Source organism: Macrotis lagotis, chromosome 2 (assembly GCF_037893015.1).
Source record: "Macrotis lagotis isolate mMagLag1 chromosome 2, bilby.v1.9.chrom.fasta, whole genome shotgun sequence".
NCBI classification, from domain to species: Eukaryota; Metazoa; Chordata; class Mammalia; order Peramelemorphia; family Peramelidae; genus Macrotis; species Macrotis lagotis.
In genome coordinates, this window is record NC_133659.1 from 134,536,832 (window position 1) to 134,549,009 (window position 12,178).

Below are 12,178 nucleotides of genomic sequence, written 5' to 3' on the forward strand. Positions count from 1 at the left end.
AAATCCAACTGCTACCAGTGACTTATCTTCAGTCTTCTGGTTTGTTCAGTGAAGGGAAGAGCCCACTGAGACTACTAAGAGCAGTTAGCAATGTGATGAAGGTCACAGCTAGAAAGTTTTGGAGGTAGGATATAAAACCCAGGTCCTCTGACTTTAAAGACAGTGCTCTTTTCACTAACTACTTGCCTCTCCTGACCTTGGCCATAGAGTTCCTTGATGAAGTTCCACTTCAGCAGCAGGACTGCAATGGACTCCTTCACCATAAATGTCCTGAGCCACTAGGAGCCAAGCTGGTTGTGGTTGGAAGCCACAATGAACAAAGCTGGGAGGAATTCACAACTATGAGCAGAATAAAAGTGAACATTTAATGCCACCAGAGTTTGATTCTTTGAAACACCAGATTTTTTTGGACAACGATTCACACCTCATATGACACAAAAAGTCAGAGATCTTTTCCAATAAACAATAAACTTTTTTACACTAGAAACAGAACAGAATTAATTGATTTGTGCTGCCAGTTGGTGACTAGCAACAGCTTTCTGAAATGTGTCCATCATGGAGACTGCTGCTGCTGTTGCCTCATTACAATCACACCAATAGCTAGCTTTTATATATCTATGATAAGACCCATACACAGTAATAGGCCCAAGTACAAACTGGCCTGAGTTTGAGATAAAGAAAGAGAAAAGTTGGATTCAGGCTTTAAAAAAATGAAGGTTAGAAAAACAAAGCAAACCTCTCTAGCTAACAATTAAGGAAAAAAAAACCCTTTATTGAATTAACAGGGAGTTTAAAAACAATGACTAATTAAAACACTTTCATCTAGATTTTTTAAAAATGAGGCTTTAATTAACTTGTTTGTGAATTCACTGTTTTTAAACTCAGTAAATGAATTATTTTTAAAATGAACTTTAATTGCTTTTTCAAAACTGGAATCAAGATTTTATTTGCACTTAGACTGCTCTTGCCTGCCTATTTGTAAATGGGCCCATTTCTGCAGCTGAACATATTCAAATATTTACATAACATTTTTCTAATAGGAAGAGAGTAAAGTTGAGAGTCAGGAAACCTGGACATTAAACCTGGACCGACTTGTTGTATGACTTTAGGAAAGTCATTAAAAAACTCTGTGCCTCAGTTTCTCCACCTATAAAATAATACCTAGCATTCTTATAGAGTATATATCTTCAAAGCACCTTCCATCTGTAATCTCATTTTACTCTTACACCATTTCCCATTTTGCAGCTGAGGAAACTGAGGCCCAGCAAAATTAAGTGACTTACCCAAGGTTACACAGCAAGTTACCAGATAAGCAAGGCCTAGAACCCCATCATCTTTACTCCTAGCCTAAATGTTAGACCTGGCTACCACTCAATGGGACTGATGCTTTCAGACCCTTTCTATTTTTCATGTAGGTGAGAAGGCTACAAAATACCTTCCGATATAGGTGGTTAAATACTAAAGTGCTTTGAAGTCTTTCAGAAACAAGTGCTAGATAAGTCCAAGTAGAGAAACTCCAGCTACCTTCATATTATACCTTTGAGGAGTATACAAGGACTCAGAAAGGCTAGAGAAATTATTTCTTGAAACGTTCTCCTCAGAACTTTAAAGATAAAACAGCATCCCAAGAGTTTGGATTCTTTTCTCAGAACATTGGAAGCTGTATTTCCAAATTCACTTCTATCACTAAATTTATCAAAAGTTCACTTCATCTCCCCCTTACAATACGTTAGAATAGGACCCCAAAGGTTCCAAAGTCTTGGATTTGGGGAATTGGATCCTTTTCCTGTTTCCCCCTAGTTTATGTACTTCCCCTCCCCACAAGCTCACTTTCCACCAGAAGACTGCTGGGAGAAAATCACATAGCTACAAACAGGATGGAAGGACAACCCAGCAGAAGGACAAGACACTGCAGAGCACTTTTGATCAGCATTTCCAATCATGGCCAAGGGTAAATAAATTATCAAATACAAGCAACTCTATTAAAACAAGAACATCCTGAGTTTACAAATAAATTATATCCTCTTCAAATACCATACACCACTGGGTGGGATAGAACTTATCAGCAGTCTCTGCTATGGAGAAGGAAAAGAAAGAAGGAATATCTTGGGGGGATAAAAAAAGTTAATTTCTCAGAATACATAAATATATTTGTGTGTGTGTGAATTTTAGTATTTAACATGTACCTACTTGTGCCAGTCACTGAGGTCAAGGCTATACATACATGCATACACACACAGAGCAGTACATCCTTATCTAAACCATATTGATTACACAAGCTGAAACTTTCTCAAGAACCACTTTTAAGTCCATTATATTAAGAATTCCTCGATCTCAGAGTAGGACCACTCAAAGGCAGAATGTGTTTCTTTTCAGGGAGAGGTAAAAACTGAGTTTTAGAAAATTTTCTATGGTTTCCTGCAGATGCAGGTTTAATACAACCCCTTTTTCCCTTAGTTTGAAACTTGTTCTTTTCACCTGGCATAAGTAAGTGTCCAGTTTGTGATCTGACAGGCAAAGAGCTTTGGGATGAATTGCAGTTGGGCAAATTGCTAAGTATGGGTTGAGAAAATAAAAGTTTCCAACCTCTTCCCTCACCCATCTATGTTATTTGGATTTTTGCTAGAGGAGGAGAAAGAGAAATGTTATTTTAATACATAGAAAAATCTGTACTATTTTTGTATCTTTAGCCTATATTCATGCTCTTCCTTTGGTTCTGATTGATAATGGACTTTCAGCATGTGAGAGAATAACACAAATTTCTTATTGATGCTGGAGTTTCAAGAGTGTTAGTTACATGACTAGAGAAGTCAAGAGAAAGTATCAGTGAGAAGCCCCTGGACAGTAGATACTGGACATTGAAGTATCACTGTATCAGCACCAACTCCCAACTCAATTACTGGCCAAAAAAATATCTAGAATTTGGATCAATGTCCAAATGATTATGCTGACCAACAATAGTTGGCAGCATTAATTCCTGCCCATATGATTTCACTAAGTGAGTAAGCAGTTATTGAGGTTATTAAATTATTATAATCACCCACCAAAAGTACTAGGATTCTAAAATCAATCACTCAGGCAGATTTGTTATGATGGGATACAGACTCAAATTGTTGACTAATAGCCCAGTAAGATAGAACAATGGACAAATTGCCCTGTTTCAATTGGACAACCATTGTTTGTGTTTGGGGATTTTTTTTCTGCCAAAGGACTACACTTAGGTCAAAAACCATTTGTGGTCATTGAGAAGTGAAATTGTTTTTTCATTTCCTGACTGCCAGTGAATCTCAATGTTGCTCCTCATCCCCCAGAAGCTAAGAGTTAAGATAGAGTTTCCCTGCCTTTCTGAGGCTAACAAACAGAAAGAAATTCAAGAATTTACTACTTGTTCCAGGACTTACCAAATCCTCATACAAGGGTTCATTTTCATTTCTGGCTGAACATTTGAGCACAAATTCAGGAACCAAGTAGAGAACATATGCATGCCTATGGGGGTTTTAATTGTTAGATGGACCTTAGGAAAACATAAAACAGGATATAAGGGTAGGATGTGGGTCTGCAATAAAATCCCTGCAACTTCCCAGCAGAATGTTTGAAACATCAGGCTTAGGTTTGGAGGTGTTAATTTACAGCAAACTGGCCAGATTCCTGCCCTGTCTAATCCCTGCTCATCTGCCATTCCCAATTTCAAGGGGAGAAAAAAATCCCTGCAGGCCTTGCTGGCTAAGACCAGTGTAGTTCTCAATTTCCTTTGTGGAAATGGAAAGAACTCTCTATTTGAATCTCAAGCCCTCCTTGTTCAAGATGGCAATCAGAAGATGAAATAACAGGCCTCATATTTCCTATCATTTGGGAGAGATGAAAGTTAGACATAGATGTCCTGTGATGCAGAAGGCAATTCAAGGACTAAAGGATCAAAGGTTGAGACATCAGGTGATGAAGGAAAGCCTAGGATAAAGAAAACCATTTCTCCTTCTCAGCATGAAGTATCTTACCAGTCAGGCATCATGAAATGCAATATGGATTTAGTCGCAGGGAGATAGAACCAAGATTACTAGGGTACCCTTTTTATTTGAAGTGTATTTCCCCTCCATTTGTGGAAAAATCTATGAATTCCAAAGACTTTGCCCCTCTATCTAAAATTCTAATTGGTTATTTCAAATAACCATATCTTTGGTCCTCTTAATTGATGAAAAAGTCCATGGTACTGCAAACAGAAATTCTGTCTTCATTCCCTTTTCCTTCTTGGGTCTTCACTGAAGCAAAAAGAATTCTGGGTATACTTTAACCATTTAACTGCCAGATTATTGAGCAAAGATGACTCAGTCCCAGAATTGTCTCTAGAATGACAGACAGAAAGTACTTTCTCTGCTCTTGAAGGCCATGATCCACATAGGTTGCAGGCTGGAATAGGCACATGATGGTAAAAGATTCCAAGTCCTTGTATGCAATTTTATTAAATTAAGGGAGTTCTTTTATGGAAAATTAGGTCAAAGAGACTAGATATTATCAACAAGTTATGGATGCCAGCCCAGGGCCTGGTGGAATTCCATAATCTTGTTCTGGGATGTGATCTAGCATAATTTTGGAGTTAAGAAGGCAGTTTATTTGGCAAATTCATTCTTGGTTTAATGCTACCCTTTTGGTGTCTTAGACTTTTGTTAGAGAAATACAAAAGGAGAAATGCTATTAGAAATAAGATGAAAAGAATCATATCAGTTCAGATGTTGAACTCCTGGAGATTTCTCCACTGTAACAGCAGAAAGTAGCCTGCTAAAGTCAACATGGTAATGACCTAGATGGGGCTACAAACTTGATATTGGCAATAAGATTTCTGATGTTGGTAACAGAAGTCCCAAAGACCTTTCATTGAAAACACCAGACAATTTTCTAGATTGTAAACATTTGATGCAATGGAAATCATTCATAAAGAATGCCAAATATCACTCCTCAGGAAAAGCTTAGCATAGAACAAAGAACTGTAAAGATTTTGCCACTGGATGCTTTCAAGTGGTCCAGTAACTACTGAACACATTCACAAACCTAAAGAAGTTAAGAGCATAAGCTATTAGCAAAATCATGAGAGTAGTCTTTCAAATGAAGTCACAAGTGAGGAGTTAGTATATCTATGCTTGACTTTGGGGATCAGAGTGACAGTTTGGATGATGAAGAGAAGGATATTTACGACGACTATGAAATCTCTTTTGAAACTAATCATTTTCCATAACTTAGTTCTTTCTGTCCATAGAATTACAGGCCTAGAATTGTAATTCACTGGGGATAGTAAATCAGTAAAGAATTTAATAATGTAGATTTCAATGTATTCTGATTCATATGGTTCCAAAGATGGTTCTTTGAAGCTCAACTATTTTTCCCCACCAGAAAAGAAACTCACAGCCTTCAAAAAGATAGTATTTGATTTCAGGGTAGGTGGTGAGAATCCAATGTCTTGCCAGTCACAAGGGTGTGTGTGTGTGTGTGTGTGAAGAGAGGCAGGAGGAAATAGGTGTTTCAATGGACTAATCTGAGAATGACACCTCTGTGTGTTGGTAGATGATCTGGATTGATGTAAAGAAACCTAAAAACACATTACTGAAAAACAGCACTGCATTTAATATCTGCTTATGTCTGGAGGGAGTTCTGGTATAGAAGATAAGACTCATACTCCTTGACTGCTTCTATTGCTAATTCCTTGCCAGGGAAGTTCTTTGACTACATCATCCTTGATCTGTTAAATAAGGATAACATCCAAAAGTAATATTGTTGGGTTATATATCCTAATTTGTTTAAAGTCATAACCTTATGGGATCTGGGATAATACTTGGTATTTCTGAAGAACTCAAAAAAATTGCAAAGTATTTTGGAACACTCATCTCATGTCAGCCTCACAACAACTCAGTGGAGTTAGAGATAATGAAATTGGGGTTCAGAAGGTGAAATAACTTGCTTATGGACACAGAGAAGTAATTAAGTATCAGGGGTGGAATTTAAACCTATTTCTCTAATTTTAATTGTAATACTCAACTATAACATGCCTCCTTTATTCTATCATATGATCCATCTTACCAGTGCCAGTTCTTTATCTTAGAGGGACACTGGTAACGTGCCAGCCTGGGAGAACATATAGGGGAATGAGGAAGAGAAACTGTCTTACTATTCCTCTGTGTATTAGGGTTGAGTCAAGAATGATGTGGTCAAAACCAAAGCATCTGCAGTTCCATGGCAACTAAGGACCCTAGCAGAACTAACTCCCTTATTCTTTAGGTTCTCTGATAGTATTTTAGAGATCAGGAAGCTATTTATCTAATGTGGCACTAAGCTTCTTTCATTTAAACCCAACCTCTGGGCCATGTTCTTAATTACCAAATAAGTACTTTGGACAGTTCTCAAAATGGAAGAGTTCCTCAAAAGTGAATTTACAAAACTAAAACATGACATTTCTGCATTTGCTCAAATTTTCTATTTCAAAGGTTTCTGGGGAATAAAAAATGAAAATGAGAAACTTCAACCTTTTTAAGAGACAAATAAATGGTGGATGCATAGTGATAGTAATCCAGAAGTCTCCCAGGACTCCCTGATGGAACTGTACATGAAACCCACTGATGCCATGTCAGCTGGTAGGGTGCTGGGGAGGAGGGTGGTAGTGGAAAGAGATCCCAAAGGATGCCTCTAGTATTTGGTTGGTTTTACCCTTCTCCTCACCGATTCCCCAAAACCCAAAGTGATCCTTAAACATGATCATCCCAAGCCAAGCCCACTGTTCATGAGGATGGTGAAAAACAGTGGCTAAGATCACCTGGGACCCCAAAGTCTTGTTGGAAACACAATGACTATCAACAGGAAGTGTCCACGTTCTGTTTGAGTGGCCTTACTGGAGGTAACCCATAAAAGACAGTTAACATTTATTCATATGTGGTACTGATTAGGAAATATCTCTACAAACACAAGTTACTTAGAAACAGCAAGTCAGAAACAGGATAAAACACCAGGAGAAAACAAGCTGCAAATACATTAATACATTTCCAAAATGTGTTTGATTTTCCTTTTTTGTTTGTTTTGTAATTTTCTTGACTAGCACCATCTGTACACAAGAAAGTATGAACATAAATGTTTGGATAATAAAGATTTGCAAGGCACTTAAACAGTCTTTCGGGGTATTTGTTGTTTGTTGTTGTTTTGTTCAGCTCTCGGCAGCAGCAGTCCTACTTCCACCCTTCCTCTTCCTCAGCCAAAGCCAGGAAAGAACAAGGTTGCCTTTGCTCGCAGTTTGTATGTACAAACATGTCCTTGAAAGTTCCTCAAAGTGCTCTTTTCAGTCTCTCGGGGGCTTTGATATCCCTCGGCCTTCCCAACATTTTGCTCCTTCACTGTGGGTTTGGTGTTGGCACCCTTCCTAGAGAAACAAAAGGAAAAGAAAAATCGCCTGCCGCTTAACACTCGCTCCAGACTTGCCACCGACCTTCATCCTCATTCTGTGGTCTTTGGGGTGCTGTCTTTGCAGAGGGCCTGGGTGAGAGTGACTGTTTCTGGGGAGTCCTGGGCTGTGGGTGAGTGGGATGGAGGTGGAAAAATGGGGTGGAGGTGTGGGAAGGGGGGAGGATATTAGTTGAGTTTCTCTTTATCGGCGCCTGGAGGTGATGTCAAAGCAGGTGATCATCATGAGGTGGGCCTTGCAGAAGTTGACTCTGTTCTCTAGGCGCTCAGTCACACACTCGAGGGCTTCCAGATACTCCAAGGAATCCAGTTCCAATACCTGTTCCAAATCAACTACAAGAGAAAAGAGAGATGATGGGAATACAGTTTAAAGGAATTTGATTTGAATGTCCAGTTTAGGAAGTAATCTCTATTGCTTTGGTGTCTTTCTTTTTATATCTCGTTTTTATACTGTCAAAATTTTTCCCAGTCCCATCCCCTCCCTCTCTCACAGTCATACCATGTTAATATATATTTCTTAATTTTATATTTTATTTTCCCTAGTTACATGGAAAAACAACTTTTAACATGGATTTTAAATTTTTTTTGAGTTCCAAATTCTTTCCTTCCCTCCCTCATTGAGGAGACAAGTGATTTGATAAAGGTCATACATGCACAGTCATGCAAAATATAATTCCATGGTAGTTGTGATAAAAACAATGACAAAAATAAAACAAGAAAAAAATAAACGTATGCTTCAATTTACATTCAGATTCCATTAGTTTTTTCTAGCATTTTTCATCATAAGTTCTTCAGAATTGTCTTGGATTATTGTATTGCTAAGAATAGCCAAATCAATTACTGCTGATCATCATCCACTATTGCTGTTGCTAATTCTCTCCAAAAGTTGCATTGTATTTATTTGGTATATACAAATGCATATATGTTCTCTCCCCCAATAGGACATTAGTTCCTTGTGGACAAAGAATGTTTCAGATCTGTCTTTGTCTTCTCATTCTCTAGCACAGTCCTGATGCAATGAATCCTTGTTAATTGACTGATTAATTGCTTTCATATTTCCAGAGAACTTTCCCCATAGCAACCAATGATGTAGAAAGTATAAATATTATGATTCCTATCCATTTCATAGATGATGGAAATGGAAGCTGAGAGGTTTGGATTCAGAGAGCTAGTAATTCTTAGAGATGATTTAGAACTAAATGGTCCTGTTTCATGTCCAGTGGTATTTTCACTAGACTACCCAGAATGAAGCTTTAGTCTTAGTAGCTAGCATAAAAGATGAAGTAAATAAAATGAAGTTGGGATTCTGGGAGTCTATACTCTAAAAAAATTAGAAAGATTCTATTTATCCTTTGTTAACTAAGAAAATTAGATTTCCACAGAGGAAAGATCTCTCTCTCTCTCTCTTTTAAAAGATTTTTCAAGGCAATGGGGTTAAGTGGCTTGCCCAAGGCCACAGCGTTATGTAATTATTAACTGTCTGAGGTTGGATTTGAACCCAGGTACTCCTGACTCCAAGGCTGGTGCTCTATTCACTGCACCACCTAGCTGCCCCTAGATCTCTCTCTTTTTAAGGGAATTCACTTGAAAGACATTTCTCCCTTATGCTTCAGTGTGTATGTGTTCACAGATGATCCTTTTTGGGAACCACATGCCTTGCCCTAATCTGCTCTAGGTAAGTGATTCTATATCTCTTTTAATCTTAGTATGACATCTCTCACAGTGGTTGTTCAGAGAATATCATAGGACCATACACTTAGAACTGAAAGGGACTTCTGGAGGCTATCTTGGGTTCATCCTGGGTCACATAGGTGGTAACTGACCATCCTGGAATTCATAGCTAGGTCCCCAACTCCATTCTTTCGAATGCCTTTCAATATTGGTAATGGTGGGTTACAATTTTTGTATAGAGGCCATTTAGGACTTAGGATCCCTCTTTTTCAAACCATAGAGATTATTGCTTCCCCTGGCTTACAGCACAGGAGATCTGGGGAAGGACATTCAGATTCAAAATCGTTCAGAGTCTTTCCTTAAGGATATAATTTCTCTCTCATAACATTCAATTTATATCAATGCATACCATGGAAACAATGTAAAGACTAATAGTCTACCTTCTGTAGGGGGTTGGGGGGAGGGAAGCAAGACTGGGGGAAAAATTGTAAAATTCAAATAAATAAAATCTTTCAAAAAATTGTTCAGAGCCTTGTTAAAAATATATATCAAAATAAAATAAATGGTAGTGTAGTGGACAGAGCATTTAAACAGATAGAAGGATAGGAAGAGAAACCAATATTCAGAAAAGAGTGAGTGGGCATTGAGTAACCAATTGGCAAGCCTTCCTAGGAAGCCCAGCCAGGCTCTTTTGCCCTTTCTGGACATCTGCCTCCTCCTGGAAATGGCATCTCCCAAATGAGAACAGCCTGTTGGGAGGGGCTCTAGAGACCAAACTCATTTTACAGATGAGGAAACTGAGATCCAGAATCACATAAGCAGCACTGATTAGTGGAAAGAGATCAATATTTGGTATACAAGTTCAGGGTTAAACACCCACCAGGAGTCTAACTTTGGAGATTCACTTAATATATACTTTGTAAAATGTAAAGTGGGCAGAGCACTGGAGTCAGGAAGACCTGAGTTCAAAACCTGTTTGCCTCAGTTTCCAACTCAAGATTTTCCATTTGATAAAGAAAATGGCTGGTAATAAATAAAGCAGAAATTGAAATGCATCTTTCAAAAACATTTATATGGTCACTGGTATCTTAGGTTTTCTATTAAATCAAAATAATACTTTGAGGCTTCCTTCCTCCCCTTGACTTTTCTGATTTTTTCCCTAAGATTGCAAATTCTATCCTATTAAGAGCTTTATAAATGCTTTTCAATTTCAGGCTAGAAATGCAGTGTGATTATGTGGTGTGGGAACAGATTCATAATACAGCCTTTATGTCTGGGTGATCTTCTGCCACATGTAGAAAAGAAAAAAAAAATCTCATTTTCAGGTGCTCTGGACTGAGACACATAAGAAGTAATCTATTAGGAACAATATTTGCCACCTTTTTCTGCATCTCCTCGTGCAACTACCCTCCCCCCCAGACTCAATCCTTCATTTCTTGGCTCTTGGTGAGTAGAATTACTTATTTATTTCAACTATCTCCATTCAGCGCTGTTTTTGGTGCCTAGTAAAGAAGGAATGTATGATGGGTAGCACTCACTTGGAGTGAGACCACCCAAGGGAAGTGTGCCCTTGAATGGTTCTGTTGGCACCACATCTTAGATTTAGCAGCCTGGCACAAAAGTCCCAGTCACCTTTCCTTAGGTGTTGTTCTGTCTCCATTTGATAAGAATTCGATGTGCTCATATCTGGAGTCTCTAACTCGGCCCCAAGGTAACAGGTCAGATAGTTTAGTTGGAAAGCACAACAGAAACAAACCTAGGCACTTACATTCACTGAGCCATTTGTTGGGATCCAGCATCAGATACTGCTTGGTCATCTCCAGTTCCTTCATTAACCACTCATACTTGGCCCGGACCTCAGCAATCCTCTGCTGGCGATGTTCCAGGATTTTCAGCTTTGCATTGAAGCATATCACCTCCTAGTACACAGACGGTGAAGGGATTTGGGGAGTGGGAGGGAGGAAGGGGAGAAAGACTTTGAGGTCAAACATATCTATTCCATTCACTAAATATTGAATAAACAAGGGACAAGTCATCTGGAAGCTTGGAAAGGACCCAAGGAATCTTAGTTAAGTCTCTGCTTAGAGAAATATAATGAAGACACACTACACTGCCTGGGGCTGACTCTTTTACAGACATAGGATCTGCCCAGAGAATAGTAACTTCATGGTCTTCCCATGGAGAAAGCATAAGGTACTATATGCTAGCAGGGAGTGAATTTATTTGGACTTGTGGAGTCAATGATACCAAATGGAAGCTCAGAAGTCAAGGGGCACATCCTTTACACAAGGTTGCATTTCAGGCATACCAGATAGGGTTGTGGGCACCACCCACAACACTATCTATGTACTACCTTCCTATGTCTCACAATCCTAGTGTTTAAGTCAAAATCTTTCCACTTAGGGTCTGGACCCTCTTGTTTGATTTTTTATGGAGAGAACCACAGCTTGCCACCACCTGTCCCTTTATATGAAAAAGTAAGTCCCCTTATCTGTCCTGACATCCTCGTTGCAGCCCTCAAATGCTTCGAGATAGCTCTCACCTTGCTGTCAATGCCACGACGCCGCTGAAGCCTCTCCACATCATCAATTTCATAGACTTTGATCTCAAAGGGTTCCCCTAGACCCCTCTGGGTGCTCCTCATTGGCCCATCTACCCAGCGGACGCCAGCACTGTTTGAAGGTTTCCTCACTGGTGAAGTAGTATCAAGTGACAGGGCTGGAATGAGTCTTCGTCTCTGAGAACCTGGATAAGAATTAATCCACAGGTTAATCTTTCTTCTCTCTTGTAATTTCATTTGGTCCATGGGATACACACAAGGGCTAAGGTCATATATACACAAAGCCCCCAGTCTGTATATATCTGAGTCTTCCTGTCCTACCTCCAATCACCTCTGCTAACTTCCCTCTTCAGATTGCCCTCCTGACTCAATTCCTCAGGACTTTATCATACCAAAGAAAACTCTTCCACCCTTGGACTACTTCTCTCATTAGATGTACTCTCTTGCCCTAAAGCCTCACCTTCTTATTGGTTATTTCTACCAAGAATTTCCAATTTAAGAAAAAAAAAACAA

The 12,178-nt window shown here is 39.0% G+C and overlaps 1 protein-coding gene across 1 annotated transcript in view; it reads right to left on the reverse strand.

The window, feature by feature from the left end:
- Positions 1-1,735: 1,735 nt before the first annotated feature.
- The window catches only part of KIF26B (kinesin family member 26B), a 624,587-nt gene continuing 614,144 nt past the window's right edge, over positions 1,736-12,178 (reverse strand). Inside the window, exons 13-15 of the mRNA XM_074222850.1 lie at positions 11,648-11,850; positions 10,874-11,024; positions 1,736-7,767 (exon numbers count right to left, since the gene is read on the reverse strand). Of these exons, the coding sequence (XP_074078951.1) occupies positions 7,619-7,767; positions 10,874-11,024; positions 11,648-11,850 (503 nt within the window). The 3' untranslated portion in view covers positions 1,736-7,618. The remainder of the gene's footprint in view (positions 7,768-10,873; positions 11,025-11,647; positions 11,851-12,178) is intronic.